At 34.0% G+C, this 20,870-nt stretch overlaps 2 protein-coding genes across 3 annotated transcripts in view; one reads left to right on the plus strand and one right to left on the minus strand.

The window, feature by feature from the left end:
• The window catches only part of LOC129795542 (histidine-rich glycoprotein-like), a 446,033-nt gene that overhangs the window by 144,983 nt on the left and 280,180 nt on the right, over window positions 1–20,870 (plus strand). The gene's annotated exons all lie outside the window — the stretch shown is intronic.
• LOC129794452 (probable cytochrome P450 6d4) lies at window positions 6,840–8,353 on the minus strand. The gene is made up of 3 exons (XM_055835204.1): window positions 7,934–8,353; window positions 7,610–7,862; window positions 6,840–7,528 (listed from the first exon to the last, which is right to left on the minus strand). The coding sequence occupies exons 1-3, from the start codon at window positions 8,351–8,353 to the stop codon at window positions 6,840–6,842; spliced, it is 1,362 nt and encodes a 453-aa protein (XP_055691179.1).

Genomic DNA, 20,870 nt, shown 5'->3' on the forward strand with positions numbered 1-20,870 from the left:
GGTCAAAATCGGTCAAGCCGTTCTCGAGATATATCGAAAAAACACTTTTTGCTTTAGGCCGCCATATTTGCTAAACCGCTTGACCGATTTTCAAGTATGAATTGTTGATGAAAACGTCTCACTGAGCTCTACAACATACTAAAATTTCAGACCTCTAGCTATAAGGGAACTGGTTGATGGTGTTTCAAAATGGCAGACGGCGGCCATCTTGGATTTCGAAAATGCGAAAAAATGAAATTTTACACCCACATTTCTATAGAAAACTTCAAACCGGAAGTCTCTATCTGTTACCGTTCTCAAGCTATAAGGCAAAGTTTAGAGTCCCGGACGGCAGGCCGGCAGGCCGGCAGGCCGGTAGGCCGGCAGGCCGGCCGGATCAAAAATTTTCCACCACCATTTTCGTAATGTGGGATGTCTAAAACGTGCTCATACCAAGTTTGAGACCGATCTGAGGTGGTCGGTTTTTCCGACGATTACAATACTTGGTATGCCACGATTGTGGTATACCAACTAATTGATATTCCTTCACTACAGAAGAAGTTTGTAGAAAAGGGAAAAAATGTAGGTATTAATATTAAAAATAAGTCATTTTTGTCGGAAAATTAAATATTTTCTAATTAGTTCTTCCAATTCTTTCAATAGCTTATTTGCGAATATTTATTTAAATAAAAATCTTAGTAGAAAAAGAAGATTTTTGAAGCCTGATGAAGATAAAAAATCAACTAAATACTAATGTAAAAGGTTTTTTTATTTCTTTACAAAATTAATTCTCCTAAGAAAAAATTATAACTAAACATGTAAACCAAACCCCTATGCACTATGCTCTACGCGCAAAGCCTTACTCACTGAATTGGTTACATTTTGCCCCTCATTTTTGTGCATCCTCGACGGACGAACTCTCGAAATGTGCAGAATCCATGGGACAAACATATGCCAGGTCGAATTAGGCGCAACACGGAGGGATTGTCTCGCTAAATTCGACACACTGAATGACGATGAACCCACAGAGAGATGGTTTTGATTTAAGTGATTTTGATTGAGCCTGTAATCTGCAATGAATATAAATTAGGCCAGGCAACCCTTCCTCAATTTTTTGCAGCTCTATACTTCAAAAATCACACCGAGAGGGCACTTCCTGGGAAAATCTGGGCATCCCAATGCATAATTCTCATAATGGGGCACATAAGATGAGCACATTTTGTACCTACATAATGTATGTATGCTGTAGAACGCTAGGGGTCAATATTAATTAACAGTTTCATTGTTGATTCTTTTTTTCTCGCACCTCTTAACTCGTTTGTGTGAATTTGATTGTCTATGAAGAGGGAAGCCAAGCCTCAAAACTTTCTTGAAAGAATCCGCGTGATGTGCTTTTGGGCATGATTATGCGGAAAAATAATATTCAATTAATTCCCCAACGTGCGAGATCATTGGAAGGCGCAAAATTTCATTCCAGAGTGTGTGGCAATGTATTCATGGAAGTTTCAATGTGGAGGGAGTTTGCATTTAGATAATTGGAGAAATGTCAAAAAACTGCTGTCACACTGACGTTGTCATTTTGACATTTCAGCATTCTTATGAGTTTTTTTTTAATTGATTTTGTCGTTTGTTTTATCTTTTTCATTTAATTTCCATTTTTTTTGCTTAAAATATTTAGTATTGAAGGCTGAGGACTGTATGGATGTTTAAAATAACGTTTTTCCGTAGCAAAAAGATAAAAATAAAAGGAAGAACTGTCAAAAACAAGTATTTCACATAGAATAAAAACAAAAAATTTTTTTTAAAAAGTTCACTAATGTGAGAAGAAATATGAAAATTATCTGTCACCTTGACGCCCCCGGAGAGAGCACCTCAGCACCCACCAAAAAAGCTAAACTAACCACGTCAAGAAAACAACCATCAAGTATCTGTCAAAGTTATGTCATAGCTATCTGTCAAAGTTATCTGTCAAATTAATCTGTCAAACCAACTATCATGCGAAAAATAACGTCCCATTTGCAATTGCAAATTATACAATTAGGAAGCCCTCTTCTATATACTCTCTCCATTGATTTTACCTTCACAAAAATCTTGGAGGGAAATGGTAATAAATCATTGATTGACACAATGATGATCGCGCATCGGTGATCTCACTCATCTGCCATTCATTGGCGATGGAGGAGAAAAAAAGGCCATCGTTTAACACAATAGCCACAAATGATTATTTTCTGTTTTTATTATTTTACTGCGCGCGATCTCTGGGGCATAGTCCTCCACACACATGATTCTTAAGCTATGGTGTCCCAAGCCCGTCAACAATCTCCGCGCACTCTCACCTCACCTCCTGGCCACAAACAAAATGCGTCTGTTGTAATCATTGTCTGGCGATCATTGTTCAGTCGCACTCTCGCACAAAAGAGGTGGAGTTTGATAAAGATCGTGATTATTAAAAAATGCTGGAAACGTCACACTTCAAAGTCTCTGATCGCATTATATGAAGTGGATTATGATTGTCGGGAGAATGAAGGAGCGAACGATCGGAATGATCACCCTCCTCAACTTATGGGTCCCACATCAAATTGCACCTCTTCTGGGGAGAGTCTGGAGTATGGGATTAAATTGTAAAATTAAATAGAAACCAAGGTAAAGGACAAAGAGACAAGAAGTTATTAATTAGAGAACTTTTGAAAAGAATAAATAATAAATTCAATTGTCTGGAAAATTGCTAGTCATTCAATAAAATAATTTAGGTATATTTTTACGCAGTAAGAGCTTGCACATCAGGTGGCAGAATATTTGCATAAAGTATGTAGGTGGCAGCATGCATGCAATTCTAAATTAATTTAACTTCGCTAAAAAAATCTTAATGGAATCTAATCCTATAAATAACCTAATCTACCCTATAACCTCCTAAGTACAACCCTGTAAAAATAAATGTGTATATAATATCGAAATCATCGAAAATAATGAAAAAAACATCGTTATGATACTCATTGCTCTAGCTAGACTTCACAAGCACGAAAAATCCTTAAGAATCCTATATGCCGGAAAATATTTTTTACCCCCTTAAATTTTTGTTGATCTTCCGCTCATTTTTTGATCCTCAGGGATACCTTCTTTCCTACTTTTTTTCCCACAGTCATTAATCCGACAAAATTATATATTTCATATATTTAATCAATATTCCATTTGAACTCTACGCGGGAAGTAACTTCTGGTGTTTTGGTGAAAAATATTTGAGAAACATCTTCAAACATTATCCTTCGTCTTTATAAATATTCCTTCGACGAACTGCGGAAGAATTTCTCTGGAAAAACAATCTCAATGGATCTCGAGTGATCCTCTTAGGGCAAAAAGGGATGAAAAAGATGGTGCTGGTCAGACAGTGTGTCGCCTCTCGGTGGAACCATCCGTTTCTCCTCTTGCCTGTGTTGACAAGAATTCCTCATGAGTGGTGCGTTATCTAAATTCAATCACCTTCACCAATGTGAATGGGGGAGAAGAAACAACATCATCCCGCAGGTCATCTTTCACCTTGTCGAGAATAAAAGCTTGCGCGGATGAAAGAAAAATAGAGAAAGAGAGTTTCAAGTGATTTCTTGTCTTTTGTTGCATTCTCATCATACCCAACAATATTCTCTCTGACTTACAAAATGCTTAGAAAGGCCTATATAGGTGGATGAAAACTGAGAGGAGAAAAAGAATGAGATGGAGAGACACCTATATGAAAAATCATTTCACAAAACTCTCAATACAAATAGCACAATCAATGAAAAGAAGGTCCATCCAGGTTATTGTTGAGTGGAGAATGAACCTTTTTTACATTTCTTTTTTTTCTCTCTCTTCAAAATGTTGCTACAAAAACGCATGTGACGTCACCACGTGAGATTGTCAGGTGCGTTCTTTTAGTTTTTTTTTTTTTTGCTTTAGATGGGTGAATAGAGAGCTTTTCGGGCAAAGAGAATGAATAAAAATGCAGCTCAACAAACACACAATTTATGAGTTATGCCCTTTGTTGGTCATCTCTCATTTTACCCATAGAGATCCTTCGTTTTTTTCTCGAGCATTCTTCTCCCATACATATGAGAATTTAATTTTTCACGCCACTGCATCATGCCACCCCTAAGTACGGCCCTAAGATGCCAATTTCGGCTTCTTTTAGTCCTCATTTTGACGCTCCCAGACACTGTGGCACCGAGTTTTTTTTTCTTCGTTGATTTTCTAAGAAAAATTGATAGATTTTTTTTTGTTTTACAATCCTTCGGGACTTTTGGGGATCAGTGAGGGATGGAAAAAAGGGATATTAGCACCTTTAAATGATGCCTCATTCTCTTTTATGATTTCTATCGAAGGTAAAAAAAAACTAGAGGAAAAAAGCTATAAAAGACACCTCAGTCATTCACAAAGGATTCCGCTCTAAGGATCTTTTCTCTGCGCATCTTGGTCAATATTTAAATTTGTGAGGTTTCAATGAATTTTTTATGATTTATCATTTCTAACAGCAACATTTCAACGATATTTTTTGTTTTCTCGTGTTTGCTCTTCAAAGTAGATAATTTTTAAGTATTTTTTCATTAATTTTACTCACTTAATAGTTATTTTAATAGCTTAAGAAAACCTGATGTGGAAATTGAGGTTAGATTTCCACCATAATCATTTTGAGGTTATGATAACAGAAAACTTGTTGCAAAATCTGAAGGAAAACTCAGTGAAAAGAGATTTATGTTTTAGCAGGAATTTACCTGGAGAAAAAAATGTGAAATGAACCATCAATTGGAGGCAAAGCGAGAGCAAATATTGGGAATGTTTCGGACAAAAGGCAGGAAATTTACTTAAATGTTCCTCCGTTGTTTCCATCATTATTCAACATTATTGTATGATCCCAATTCTGTTTTGTTTGCTATTTTATCGGAGGTACCACTCCGGCAAAAAAAAGAGAACAAATTATTGTTAAAAGAGTCTACCTTTTGTATAAATCGTATCTCTTTTTGTTACACCCATTAGTTCTATATCTTTCGTCTATCTTTTATATTCCATACATTGCCCATGGGAGTATACAATTTGTACTCATCGCGCAACAAGGTGTTCGAGACACAAGTGGAGAGGATTGGTTTTAAGGAGAAAATACTTTTTTTTTATTTTTTTATTTTAGTTATAGGTTGATTAGGATTTTACGGAATTTTTTGCACTGAATTTCCTAAATTCTTTGCATTTTCTTAAGGAAACAGAATATGCAAACCTAAGACAATGAGTAGAATATTATGAGAATATTCGTTACAGAATATTAGAAATTATTCTTTATAGTTTTTTAGAGTAAAATACTTGGTGTTGGCCACGAAGTGGAACACCAACTAATAGAAAGTAGTCTTGAAAAAATATTCATTTATTCTGATATCAGTGATATTTAAAGAATATTCCTAATATTTAAAGGATAATTTTAAAAAATTCCTTAATATTCGGAATATTTAAAGAATATTTGGGAATATTCATTAATTAATTTGAAAATTTGTAGCATTTTTTAAGATATTCGAAGGAATTATCGATAAAATTATTATTAAAATATGGGAGAAAGTATTACTTAAAATATATATTTGATTTTTCATTATTTATGAATTTAATGTAAACAAACAATATCTGCGTGTCATGAATACCTTGATGTTTAATTCAACAAAAATTAAATGTTTTCCAGGCGCAGAGACAGAGAGAATAAAAAAGTTCTCGAGTTATTTTATTATCGGCCTGTGTTAATTGTTTTCCGGACAGCTTGTGATTTTATCGTTTGTAGCTCGCGGAATTGGGCAAAAAGTGTTAGATACGGTCAACAATTGCGCACCCAGAGGGTGTGTAATGAAATGGAAAAATGTGCTAAATGATCCCCCAGTTTTTTTTGCTGTCTCTTCTCCACGTTGAAATGATTCTAGGAAAAGTCTCGCATTTTTTTTATCCCTGTGAGGAAGAATTTCTCTCGAACTGGAGGCAGATGCGTGCCCCCGGGAAGGTCACACACTGTGCTGAGGTCACTGGAAATTATGCGATCAACAATATGTGGATGCTGTAAGGAGTTTCAGGAGAGACGCACAATTGATTGAATTCCTTCATCTCCTGGTGAGTTTGTTGTATCCACTCAGTGTGATGTTCAATTGATAGAAATAAACAAATAAAATTGTTCCTTTTTTCCTCTCTATTGTAACACTGAAAAGAATAGGGAGCACTTTGGCAAGAATAGTCCATCAATGCATTCAATAGGCCATAATAAATTCAGTTCTTCGTAAGGCAAAATATCTCCAAAAGCGTCATGCAAAGTTAAGGGATGAAGACAATTATCACGAAATGTGGGGAATTTCTTTAAGATTTAGGAAAGAGTCAATAGAGGAGGTAAAATTTGATGATTTCATGAATATTTGCAAAATTTTAACATAAATATTCGCTTAAATTTATAAAATATTCTCAAACTGTTTTGAATATTCCGAATGTTTGCAATATGTTAAAAAAAATTCGCTTTGTTGTGTTCAGTATTCGGCTAATTACTGCCCCTTAGTCATTGTGAATTAATAATTATTTTTAGAATATATTACGCCTTGATGAATTAAAACAAAAAAGGATAAAAACGTTAAAGAAATAAAATTAATTAAAATTCCTTTATTCCGCAGTAACATTAGAAAACTCCTTAAAAAATGTAGATAAAAAACAAGCAATAAAATATTTTACTTTAAAAAACACGAAAAAATATATTTATTAAAACGAATATTATAGGTAGTCTAAACGGTTTAAGAAAACATATTTGAGAAGTTAAATTTTGCTTAATTTATTTTTAATCTAAACTGTCTTAAATTGCTTTTTGAAAATTCATAGGTTATATTTTACTCTTGTATTTGAACCTTCTTGCTACTCTTATCCTTTCTTCGTGAGATCTTCAACTTCAATCCTCCAATGGGGATCCTCATGATTGAGTTAGGGATGAATCCTAATTCTTGGTTTTTCTCAAGACCCTCACTGAGATGTACGTTAAAATTGTCGAGGATAGACACCAAAGCAATCTTCGATATTACTCTGCCCATGTTCATTGCAATACACTGCTTAGGACCTAGTCCGAAAGGTAGGTACATCCCAGTTTGATCGCTAGAGGTTCTCCCTTCGAATCGTTCTGGTTTAAATTCTTTTGGCTTCGGGTAGTATTTTGGATCATGGTGGATACTGACTGTTGGTATCATGATTGGAGTTCCTTTCTCGATTACAGAATCCGTTCCTGGGACATGGTAGTCTTTGGAACATTCCCGCTTAAGAATGATGACCAAGCTGTAAAGCCGGAGGATTTCGTAGACGCAGCAATCGAGGAATTTCATTTCGGCTACGCTATCATACGTAAGTTGACCATCATGACGTTTTAGGACATCTCTAATCTCCTTCTGAGCCTTTGTAAGAAGATGGGGCTGTTTGGCTAATTCAAAAAGACAGTACGCTATAGTCAGAGCAGTTGTGTCATATCCAGCAATGTAGAACAAATGAACCTGAGCTGCTACCTCTCCCAAGGACATCTTGGCGGATTTGTCTGCAATATACAATTAAAAAGGAATTTATGATTTTCATAAACACCAATTAAAGATACATGTTAGAATTCCTAGATCTTTACCAGTGTTGGTTTTGATGGTCCAATCATCTTCCTCCTTGATCACTCCGGAATTTCTCAGTTGTATCAACATTTGCATGAAATCTTTATTCTCTGAGTTTGTCTTTTCTCTCTCTTCCACAATTTGCTTAACCATCGTCATCATAATTTCCTCATACCTGGCATCTGTTGTCTTTAGTCTGATCCACTGAGACACCGTTGGTAGGAAGAAACTCATTCCTAAGCGAAATCCATTCATTCCCGAAGGTTTGAAAAACTATTATGACACCAAATTAGAAAAATTAAGATAATATTGTAAAGAAAGTCCTACAAATTCACAGCACTTACCCTCTTTCCAGCTTCCCGAATCGGAGCATTGGGATCTGCTATACAGTCCACTTCGAAACCAAGGATAGCAGAGGCAATAACATTGGTCATATGTCGTCCCATAAGGTCAAACATATCAACTTCATTTCCAAGCTGAGCTTCCTTGAAAAGGAAAGTCTCAAGATTTTTATTTGCTTCAGCAATGCTCTCAAACATCCCCCTTAGCTTGCCCGTGGTAAAGGCTGGAGACAGTTTGTTGCGCAGATTCTTCCAGCTTTCACCATTTAGGGCAACAAGGTGAGCTGACAGGGGATCAGCTTCGGCATTTGAATAAATTCCTCGATCATGAAAGTACTGAAAATCCTTTATAAGGATCCTACGGCAGAGTTCGGGATCGCGAATAAAGAGAACAGGCCTAGTCATCGCGTAGATTCCAACCATTGGAGCATCAATGGATTGATAGACATAATCACAAAAATCGCCAAGAGATTTCTTAAGCATAAGCCCAAAATTTCCCAGCGGAAAGGAAGGTTTTAGACTTTTGATATTCCTTCGATCCCAATAGGTGAAAGCTCTTTTCACATAGAGGTATCCCAGTACTAAGGTCACTAATAAACTCCAGAAGATCATGATTTTCACTTCTCACACTGAATTTTTACAAGGCACCTAACGCACTAAACCTAGTTTCCTAAATGTGGTCTTTATATAGTGTGTGAGTGTAATAAAAATTTTAGAGTAATAAAAGATAGAAAAATATATTAAGCAAATAAATTATTGTTTTGCTGCGTTACATAATATTTCTAAAAATAATTTTATTTTTAATAACTTTAAAGAAATGTAAACAACTTCTTACTCATATACCTAATAAAATTTTTTACAGCTTTTATTCGCTTTTGCGCTTTAAAAATATTTATTTTAATTTAGCGTTTTCGACACACCGGATAGGCTTTTTTTTAACAATTCATTAAATTTAGTTTTAAAAATATTGATTTTGTTTAAAAAATTTATAAAAATAGAATAAGGGAAGGTTAGTCATTTTGATGATCCTTTTATTGTATCGAAGGCACTATAATAAAAAGAATTATTATTTTATTTTCGTGAAGTAACATTTTATAAAATAGAAATAGATTAAATAAATTAAGTGAATAACCTCTATGGGTAACAATTACGTAGTAAAACTAATAAAAACATTTTATGATAAGAAGAAATTGTTCCATTTTTTTCATATTCTATGTATTTCATACAATAACCCTTAATTTTTTTTTTGGGAACAATAATTTTTTACCAAAGTTAATAAAATATATTTAAAACATTTCCTTTGTTTCAGCCATAGCCTTGAGACATAACTAGATTTCTAAACATGTTCAGATTTTCATCATATTGTTCTGTTTTGCTGTAAAATTATAAAGTGAACAATAACAATATTTTCAAGTAATAATTTATTTTTATATTTCTAATTTTCTTGTTCACTAATTATTTGTTCTTTTTACCTTTTAGTTTAGATAATTTCTTTGAATTTTTATTTATGTTCTCAGTTTTATTTTTATTCAATGTTTTATCTAAAAACGTCCATTGAAAACTTGCAACATTAGATTTTCCGGATTTTCCCTTAATTAAATGACAAAAAATACATTTTTTGTTCATAGAAAAATTTTTAAAAAAATTGAAAAAAATCATTGAAAATTAAACTCTTTTCTATTGAATAGTTTTTAAAGAAAAATCAAATTGGCAAATCAACATTGAATGAAGGATCATCCCATGAAATTTTCACTTCTAGGAGCTGTTCCCCTTTCCTGTTGAGCCTGCAAATTCTCATGAGCCACAAGAAGTTGATTGAGAAGGAAAAAAGAGCCACTAATTGGTGACCCTCGTGCTTCTTATGGAGACCCTTTTTTCCTGATATGTTGGTACGCACAAAGGCCTCGCCTGAAGAGTGATTTAATGAAATTTATTGCAAAACCGTGTCGAAATTAGCACGATAATTTATACGACAAATATTTCTGCGTTGTCTCTTAACATTTCCCAGATGACTCGTTTTTTTACGGGTGAGCTTCGAACCTCCCAACCCCTTTCTTTTTTTTAATTAAACCGAATTGAGCTGGGAACCCGAGAAAAGGTACCCCCATCGGAGTAATTCGCCATAAATAACAGCTGATTTGGATGGATGAAGCTCATGCATTGAGCTAAAGAAGAACTATAGGTATAATATGTGGCTTTTCAGCTTTTCAGGTGAAATAATAGCTTCCAAACAAGAATCGATTGGATTGTATAATGGCAAATACTATCGCGCGGGGATGCAATAAAGTGTCGATTTTTGTCATTAAAGCTCTATTATGGTAATGTCGGATGGTATTATTGGGGGTATATTCTTGTTTTTTGTCTCCTAATCTGGCATCTCAATAGGATTTTCTCTTCTTTTCCATGCCCCAACACTGGCTCATGGATGAATAAGAAGAAAACACCATGAAAAGAAATATTGAACAAAAATGTTGGAAGAAGAATCTCCGATCTCCATCTGGAATTCATTTTTATTCATGTGAAGATCGTATAAGCCAGTCGATGTCCAATTGCCCAATAAATAAGGATTAAGTGTGGTCCAGCAAACAACAAATATCATCTGCTTCGTCAAAGAATACACACTGCATACATATACATACAAGATCCCAAAGGAGGAGCTTTTTGCTCGGAGATTCTCAACGCTCTCAATAAAATATCTCGGATTTTTATTTATCTCATTCCGATATGAAAGTTTTCTTGGTATCAAGATGAAAATTAAATGAAAATCTCTCTAGATAAGAAAATGTTTTATTTAGTAGATAAAAGATTAAAAATATTTGAGAAATAATTTTTTAAAAAATCCATTTGAGTGACAAATATCTTTCCCAAAATCGTAATCGATATGTCAACTTTTTGAAATATAAAGTAGGTACCTAACTTTCTATTAAATCTAAGAAGTTTTACATTTAAAAGTTTAAACCCAAACCAATAATTTTTTTTTAAAATTATTTTAGCTAAATTGATAGAATAATTTTCTATTCTGTTCTGTAATAAAATTTTTCTATACGATTTATCTTAGTTTTTCAATCGACAGTTTTTTGAGTTTTTGTAGAAGTTTTTGGCACAATGTCTTTCATAAATATTTTAGGAAAAAATTGAATTAGAAACGATGCTTTTCACATCAGAATCCAGCCACTATGAACGACAAGACACGATTAAATATCACGAAAAAAAGCTTTTTAATAGTAAAAACTACTACATTTTTCTTCAAAATTTTGCAAATTAAAAAAAAAAAATTTAAAATTTACTAGATAACTCTATGTCTTCTGTCTAACAGAATCCCATCACACAGTCCAACAAAAAAAAAGCAATATAAATTGTAGAGATGTTAAAGAAAAAGAAAGATTAGCAAAGTTTATGAATAAAAATGGTTAAAAGAATGCAAAGGTTAACAAAAGATCTATAAAAATTCGGAATAACATCCCATATTCACAATATTCCAAATTAGGAATAAATCACGAGTTAAAAAGTCAAGAAAAGAAGATGGAATCACACAAGAACACTTCTTCATTTTTTTCTTACCTTCTCTCCCAGGTGATTTAATAACACAAAATTTATATTTGATTTCTCTCTCACCCAGAATGCCATATAATCCACCACTTGAGGTGTCTTCCATTGAAGAAGTGTGCATAAAGAGCATAATTTTGATTCATTGCCACAAAGTGCATCTTTTATTGCATTCTTTCGTTTTTTTTTTTCATCTTCTTGACTCAAAGCTGGAGGGGCCATCAAAGGAGATTGCGAGGAGAAACCAACAAAGGGGGCAACTTAAACGATTTTGACACCCTAACAAATGCGTTTTGGCAGAAATGCTCTCTCACACCGTTCCTATAAATGCGAGAAAATTTATATTTGCACAGAACAAAAGTAAATGCTGATCTCCATAATTCTCTCTTTTGCCCGTTTCCAGCATCCATTCAATTCTTCATCAATTTGTTTCTCTTGTGTATGCACAGATGGGAGCGCGAAAGAGAAGTGGCCAAGTGAATTCCTCAAGGGTATAAAAATTTTTTCAAAGGAATTTCGCTATTTTACACTTATTTATTCGCTTCGCGTTAGGGATTGTGGCGCCACCATGGAGTTTTCATTGACAGAAATAATTTTCTCAATGAAAACTTTTCAATAAATGTTTGATTTAATTAATTTTTTTTTCACAGAAATAAAATGAAGGTGAATAAAATTAATTTTTATATTCTGTAAAAGAACTAAATCATCGCTGTAAAGCATAAAGTTGCACTTTTTCCTACCCGGCTGACATTGTGAGATAGAAAGTTTAAAAAAAAAATCACATTTTTTTTTAACCTATCAATTAAATTCAATCTGAATTTTTTGTACCCCATACAAATACCAAATTAGTAGGTAATCTCAATTTTCAGCCTCTGCTGTAGTGTCAGTCGGGGTAAGCAAAAATCCTTCCAATAAATTCCGTGTACATCAAATAAAATTCCTCTTGAGCATAAAATGAAAAATTATGCTAATCCCTTATTTAGTATATTTTTCTCCCAAGGACTTTTGTATGTGCGGAACAAGCATATAAAACTAATTCTCCCTTGCTGGGAAAAGGGTTTTAATGGGTGCCCCTTCAGCATAACACTCAACGGCTAAAATTGGTGGATAATTTTTCTCTTGTTGCGAGAGAGTGCATTTTTGATTAAAAACGCGTGGCAAGGATCAAAATATTATTTATTGGTGATGTGTGGAGTGTGGGGAAAAATAAATTTACATAAATTATGTGTTTAATTTACAATAATTGAACAATGCTTTTGGGTTTTTTTTTTTTAATGAATGAAAGGCATTCCATATACAACATTAAATTCCGCGGTTCGGCGGTTCTGTGGCAAAAGCCCAATGTACCAAAAAAAAAAAGCGTCAAAAGAATGTAAAAGAACAACGATGTGCGCGTCTTTTTTTCTCGATGATGCCCCATTGATGGTTTGAAAAAAAACTCCACCGCAACCACTCAAGAGGATGATTTATCATTCCCTGTACCTCATTCGATGAACAATAAGTGTGGTAATGCACATTGAAAAGGAGGTTGGAAATCAACAAAACAAATACAAAAGTCTTCAACTGATGCGTTTCTGATTGGTAATTTATCAATCATCCAAATCACATAATACCACAAATATTTTTCTGGGTGTCTTTCCACCCACATTCCACCCTGGCTAATCCCCCTTTGATCTGTAAGCCCTTCCTCGCATTTTACCACAAACACCACACGTGCTATTGCAATGTGACACTCTGTGGTTGAATTGGTGAGATAAAAATTTATTTAATTACCTTCTCTATTCAAATTGGGTAAAGAAATCAATAAAAAAGTTATAATTTGCAAAAGGAGTTTATTTATTTTAAAGTAAAATACTATACAAGCATGGAAATTGTATTTAAATGATTTTTAAACATTTAATTAAAGAAATACCCAAAAGGATGATAGAAATTTTCCATTAAAATTAGTTGGAAAATTTACCAGAAAATAAGTAAAAGAACGCAAAAGCCACACCTCTATTTTATCTTGGAATTTAATTATATTTTTTTCAATAAAGCATATGCTTCAATCAATCAATTTTCAATCATTAATTAAGTGAAGCCGACGTGAAATGTCGAAAGTGAAATGGAAAATTTTACTTTTCCATTTAATTGAATTCTCTGCTGGACGACAATTTTTCAATTACGCTGTTGCCCTCTCCATGTTAGTATGCCTTCTGCAAGAAACTATTTGACGATGTTCAGAAATTGTTTGCACATGATCCACTGAGGAAGGCACTGTCTTGTGCCGAAAGCTCTGGCAGAATTGCGCGTTTAATTCTGAACTGAGATTTCATTTCCGACGCTCACCGGAGGAAAAGTAAAATTTTCCATTTCACTTTCAATCATTAAATTCGTTAAATTTTTAGTCTTTTCAGTAAATGATTTAACCCTTCGACGATAAATATATTTCCAACATATAGGGTTTGATAAAAATGTTTCTTTCTTGCTTTGTGCTTGTGTATAATCTATTAAAGCAAATTGCATAATAAAACTTTGGTGCTGTTTATTAAAGAGTAGAGCAAGTTGAAAAACTAGAGAAAAGTTTGCTTTTATGCTAATGATTAAAATCATCAATGTAGCAATGATGCATATGCTTCGTGTATAAAAATACAGGCTGAGTTTTAACGCCGTATATAAATGTCCAGCAATGCATAAACTCCTTTAATATCTGCAAAAATGAATAAAATTCAAACGAAAAATAAAAAATAAAACTAATATTAATACAAAATCATTTTTTAGTGTAAATTCAAAAGCTTCAAACACCTTCAAATTAACTTTTATGTTTCGCGGTGAGTGTGAAAAGGACTTTATGCGTACCGGTGCGAACCACATAAATATAAATTAGGTTTTTTCTTAGCACGGTCAGTCTCTCATGAATTGAATATTTTTGTACCTTTTATCATGAATGAAATGGACGGTTTTTTATGTTCACTCTAAGGCTTTAAAAGGGATTCCACAGAGAGAGAGCGAAGGACCCTTTAGAAGGGAGGAGCCCCATATTATAATGAATAGAAGTGTGGGTGAATGAATGGGTACATGTGAATGGATTTGTGCGAGGAATTTGTGGAATGACGTGTGGGAGTCAAAAGAGGAAGCTCCTTGCCGTGAAAGGATATTCAAGAAATTGATAGTCCGTGTCCTTTCTTTTCTTCCAAAGACGACAAGAAAAAATATCTTTCCAAAACGAACAACGACAATTTACACGTGTGGTCCTTTGCGGTATATTTTTGCTTTTCTTTCCTCTGCTGAAGCACCATTCGGAGAAGGATGATGGCAAAGGAATTATTTTTTCTTGGGTGAGAAGAATCCCATTGTTATGAAAAAGTGAAAAAGAATTTCATTCATAACCAATTGTTGCATCCTGGCAAAAGAATCCTATATACGCCAATTAATATTCAGCTTTGAGTTTCTTTATGATTTTTCACGGAAGATTTTCCATATTTTCCTTCTTTGGGTAGCAAATTATTCTCCAAGTGGATTTTCTCCTAGTACAAATCACTTTGATGGCTTACAAGGAATCCAGGATCATTGGCCTTTGTGGGGTATTCTTGGGAGAGAATAATTGGCAGTGTGTGTGTGTCAATAGACTCTTAAATAGAGAGGACTACATTGCCAGTTATTCCGCATGAGCTTTTCCAAAAGCCAAAGAATCCTTTATAATTTGCCGCTCCTTTTTTAGTGAAAAACGGGACAAAGGATGTGGAAGGACACTCATAAGGATTCTTGAAACAAACAATAAAGAAATTCTTTTGCTAAACCAACTTTTGAGGTTTGCTGTGCATTGCAAACTTTCTCTCTATATAGCATAATGGTACAGTGATGGTCATTAAAACAGCAGCAATTTTTTTAAATGAAAAATTTGCTATTTAAATGTAAAAAAAAATGAAGAATAAATCTTGAATTGATTAAAAAAATCTATTTTTCTTGGACGAATGAAAAAAAAACTGATCTTAATATTCTCTGACCCCATCGGGAGATTCCTTTGCATTCTCTGCACCCACTCGTCCCACCACAAAAATCCAGTGACTAAACATTAATTTGGAAAATGGTTCTAATAAAAATTTATAAATACAACCAATCTCCGTATATAAAGATGCCTCACCCGTGGCTAAAAGATTCCCTCACCCGGGGCCGGTACGACTGGTGCGACAGAGATGAAAAAAAGGTCCACCAGATCACATTCATTTGTGAGGTGAAGATGAAAATGACGATGCTCTCCTGCCGCAACCATCAAATATGACTTTTTTTAATGTGTCGATTTTTTTTATTATCCAGAGGTCGAATATTAAAAACGGGTTACGGGTTACACCTTGTATTGAAAAACACAGCGGGTGTCGCATTCTCTGACGCGCATCGTTGTTGGTTCTTCCATTTGTAGCCCCCATCCGCCACCTCGTGAAGATTTTTATCACAGCACGATGTGAATCTTATTCTTTTCTTTATTTTCTGTTTTCACCGCCAAATGTTTCTCTCTTATTTTGGCTTCTATGTGGCCGCAAATAAAATATTTTTTTGATGGTATGCCCGCACAAAATTAGCGAGGAATGTCATGGAACTGAGGGAGTTTATATAAATGTTTTTAACCCTTTCAGGACGATTTTGTTTTGTAATTTTCCATTAAAATAAAATTAGTACTAAGGCTCTACCTCTTTTATTGAGCCTGGGTTGAACTTACAATTAGTTCATTGACTTATAAAAGAATTTGAAATTTAACTGAAAAGGAGTTTATTCGTTTTTCTTTAAGAAAACCCAGTATTTCAGAAAAAATCAGGACACGCATAATTTTGTAGATAATTAATTTAAAAAAAAAAAGAATCAGATACAGACAAGAAAACCTTTCCATTTTATACCAAAATCAACAGGGAAAAGTTAACAGAGATTTACTTAAAAATGATACCAATAACGTCACTAATGTGACAAATGTGTTTACTTCTCTCAATGCACGAATCCTTGATCCTAATGCTTCATTAAAGTTTTTTTTTTTGGGAAACATAAAATTTTATTTTAATGCTTCAAACATTGAAGAGACAAAAAAGAGAATAGTGACGTAATTGCTCAGATTTTTGAGCAAACCTTTGCCAACTTTCCACAACTAATCTCAGTGGAAAATCGTAATGTCTCCGTATCGCATTCTTATTCTTTTATGATTCTCTAGCACATTACATTTATTTTAATTATTTTCTCAAATGACGAATTTTTTATAGAAGAACAGATAAACTCCTTTATACATAATCAACAAATATTTTTTTTAGTTTTTCTTTTAATCCAAGAAATATATTTTTAACAACAAGTGATAAATTTTAATAAAGTTGAAACAAGTCCTAAAAGGGTTTACCTAATTCTGGAGGTGTTTTGTGAATATCGAGCATAAATTGCATAAATTGAATTTATTCAAGGACTTCACCATCCCATCAGCGATATTATGTATAACAACTGATAAAGATTCTTAGGGAGATTTTTAACGACGCCCCCAGAAAAAGAATTTGTCTTAAAAGCAAAAATATTTTAATTTATTTGTATTGGTGTAAAGTTGAGTACGATGCAACGAGAAAAGGTCTCCATAAGGTCTAACCGGGCCAGACATTTTGGTGCCTCGATTGTCTCTTCCTTTGCCCATTCGTAGGGTCTTTCCAGGTGAAAGAAAAGATGATGAGGCAGGAGATGAAGTTTAAAAAAAACGAGCTCTCTGGACCCGCCGCCTTCACTGTGACGAATTCCATCGAAAGAACGAAGCTTTTTTTCTTCTTCTTTGTTGCAAAGCCCCGAGAGGATGGGCTGCCCAATTGTGAGAGAAACAAGAGATAGGCATTAGAATTCATCCTAACCGTGTAATTTATTGTTGTTCCAAGAAAACGCCTGTCAAATCTCTGTTAGCGCACCGAAAAATAACAATGAAGCATCACACCAATGAGTCAAAGAAGAGATATGCCACACAGCTAATGATGAGGCGAGTTCTTCTTATTTTTTTCACCTTCCTTTTTTTACAATCGCGCCGAAGAAACAATCATGCTGCGTGCGAGATTCCTCCGCAGGGGCTTCCTGGTGGAAAAATGAAAATTACTCAATCAGAAAAAATCCCCCCTCCCCCTCCCAGCTCACCTGGAACATTTTATTAAGTATATACCATTTGCCTACATATTTAAGTGAAATGGTGATAATTGGCGTGAGATCAGGGCTACAAACGGCTTTTCCTCGCACACGCAAAACAAGGCGCAACTCTCTAAATCATCCATCTCCATATAAATCACCTTGTGTTGGTGAATTAAGATCAAGAGAAAAGAATTAAATGCAAAAATAATTTATCTCAAGTGATGGCTATAAATTCCATCCTTCCTGCCACACACACAGAATTTCTCTGGCAGCACCATTGTGCACCCCTTCAAGGTGTGCAAGAGTGCAGTTTGTAATATTTTGTCACCTGGAAAAATGCAATAATGCAAATTTATTTCAATTTCGCAATTATTTATGCAATGTGTATACAATTTTGCAAAGAATTTTGCACATAAAATCTCATCTCGTACGCTCGTTTTTATTCCCATTTCACATCAAGGAATTTTCCTTTAGGAGAAAGAGTTCCTTTACAAAAAAGAATTGTTGCATTTTATATATTTTCCAGGATAATTGAAAATTTAATTTAAAAAGCAATTCTTTGTGAAGATTTTATCAGATATTTGCGATTTATTTCTGATTTTTCAGAATAATTTCTATTCAGGATATAAGAAATATTCCTTGTCTAAATATATTCTTAGAATAGATTTAATTAAGTTACTATTTTTTCCAAGAAAAAAAAACAATCCTATTCACCTCCGATGACACTTTCCTTCACTTCAAAAAAATTTCTTTCCTTCATTAACAAAAATGAAATAAGAGAAAAATATTCATTTGTATGAAAAAAATATATATAATTATATAGTTCAAGAACTCTACACAACAACCTCGTCATTATCTTGCGGAGAAGAAAACAAATGGAAAAGTACCTGAAGGACGTTACGAGGAGAATAAAAGGATGGTGAATTTGAAGAAGAGATTAAAATGAATAGTGAGGAGATTCTTGTAATCCACGATTTTTCTTCTATGAAAAAAATAAATAAATTTCAATACAAAATAGCTGCATCATTCTCCTCCTTTTGGCTTATGTGGAATAACTCCTTTTCGTTCATCCTCGAAACGTTAAATGGGCATAGCCTCATTTACTCGCACCGTCATCGTCGCGAGAATATCATAAATTCTCTCTTTTGAATATTGTGGAATTTATAAATGCCTTTTGTTATCACCTTCTCTTACAGTCAATTCGCTTCGGATTTAGTATTTAGTCAGGATTTTTGTTGGGGATCACAAGAGATGTGGATGAACAAAAAGAAACAGCACCTCTTTGATTGCTATATAAAGAGATGCTTTTGGGATTTTATTATTATATATGCGATGAGGGGGAATTCTTGCTATTCGTTTGCTATGTATGCTATGAACATTTGACCATAGCATTTCCTTATGGTGTGGATTGCAAAAGAATAGGGACAGGTGGTAATTAAAAATGATTTTTCAATGTATTTATTCAGAAGCTGGAATTGGGATTTTTTTTACCTCCAAAGTCTTTTATTCTTTTGGCGGGAGATTACAATTGATTTGATCCACGCGCAAATAAGGAGCTTAGTATGAAAAGGTAAATGAATGGAATTACAATTCATTCTGCTCACGTATAGAGAATATCAACAGATATATTGTGTTAATTCTTTCATAATGGAATTTTAATCATTAAACTAAGAAATGGGAATCTATTCTTTTTTTTTCTTGAAGGAACTCCCAAAGAAACTTCAAAATTCAAGAAAACTTTTGCAGAATCTTTACTGTTTGAGAGTTTTATGATAAAGTTTTACACCAATGGAAGTATTTTCATGAAAAATTTATTAAAATTCAAAAACTTACCTCGAAAGTCTGTCAATTTCCACCGTAAATGTGAATAAAGAGAAAACTCAACGGCTTTTGAGTGATGCTGATTGTCAATTCCAGAGGTGTTGAATGTTCCCTCGTCATCTCAATGTGCGACAGGACCAAGGAGAGATGTGATGAGGGACAAAAGGATTTTATTGTGCGCGAAAAATTACTCCATTTTCTTACGTCTTTCGGGCACAATGTATTATTTCTTCTTTTTTTTCTAGCACCACTTTAATCTGACTCGTCCTTAGACTCCATTATTCTCCGTTTTATTCGCAACAATTCCTTTTTTCAGCCCTCCATTGTGCCCATCCTTTTTTCTCCAAATACTCTGTGGTGCTCAACAGACACTTTGAGCTTCACAGTGCATTCCCATAGTATTATTAACACTTCATTGGAGAATTAATTCTTGCTGAAAATTTAATACAAATGAAATTCAATAATTTGGCAATTTATGTTCAATTGCATAGAATTGCGTCATCGAATTTGCTTTTCCTTGGAAGACTACGCAAAGCATTAACTCTCAAACGTACAAATGAGTTACTAAATTATTCTAATAGAGCTGCATCTGTAATCAGGATGCTTCTTAATGTGCAAAAATTGAATTGAATATTTCTGCTGAAAATCTTCTCTTTTCTTTTATATTAAATTTCTAATTTTTTTTTACTATATTCTTAACATATTTATCGTATCCACTCAAGGACTCTCAAAACGTTTACTTTCAAGATTAATTCAAAACTTCTGATTGAACAGATTTTTGAGGATTCCAGGAATTTAGGATACGTTTTTCTCGTAAGAAAATCTCAAAAATTAAATGATTAAAATTAACAAAAAACCATGAAAGCAATTCTCCGACCCATAACTGTCTTTTCGCACTGTGAGTCCCTTTTCTGCATTGATTTTATATTTTTTTAAGGTCTCCTCATGCGTCCTTTTGTGGTGTCCTCTTGCAATGTTAGGTGCGAAATGGATTTGCGTGTGTATGCTGCAGGATTGCAAGAAAGAGGATAATGGGAAAAATGACAAAGTTATGGTGTCATATAGCCAGAGGATATTCGTCATGGATTGTTTATCCTGGGTGCCAACAAAGGGACGCACAAAGGTCCTGTTGTTCCATTGTCGCAGTAATGTGAGACACGCAGATTCTTATTATTTTTCTTCCCAAAAAATATATAGTACCCACTTACAATGCTTTCCAACTGGGACGGGGGGGGGAGGTACCTATGAAAAAATGAAGCCCATTCAGCTCCTTCCTGACCATCAGGAGGATCATTCTTTGCACATTGCGTGGCATTGGGAAGTCAGTGATATCCCTCACACACGGCTTTTTTCTGACACATAATTGAGTACTTTTTTACGTGCATCGAGCAAAAGAAGTGCTCGGGCACGCAGCATGAGACTCCTGGAATATTGATTTCCTCCAAAAGCTGGTTTCTATGTA

The sequence above is a fragment of the Lutzomyia longipalpis genome, chromosome 4 (genome assembly GCF_024334085.1).
Source record: "Lutzomyia longipalpis isolate SR_M1_2022 chromosome 4, ASM2433408v1".
Classification (NCBI taxonomy): Eukaryota; Metazoa; Arthropoda; class Insecta; order Diptera; family Psychodidae; genus Lutzomyia; species Lutzomyia longipalpis.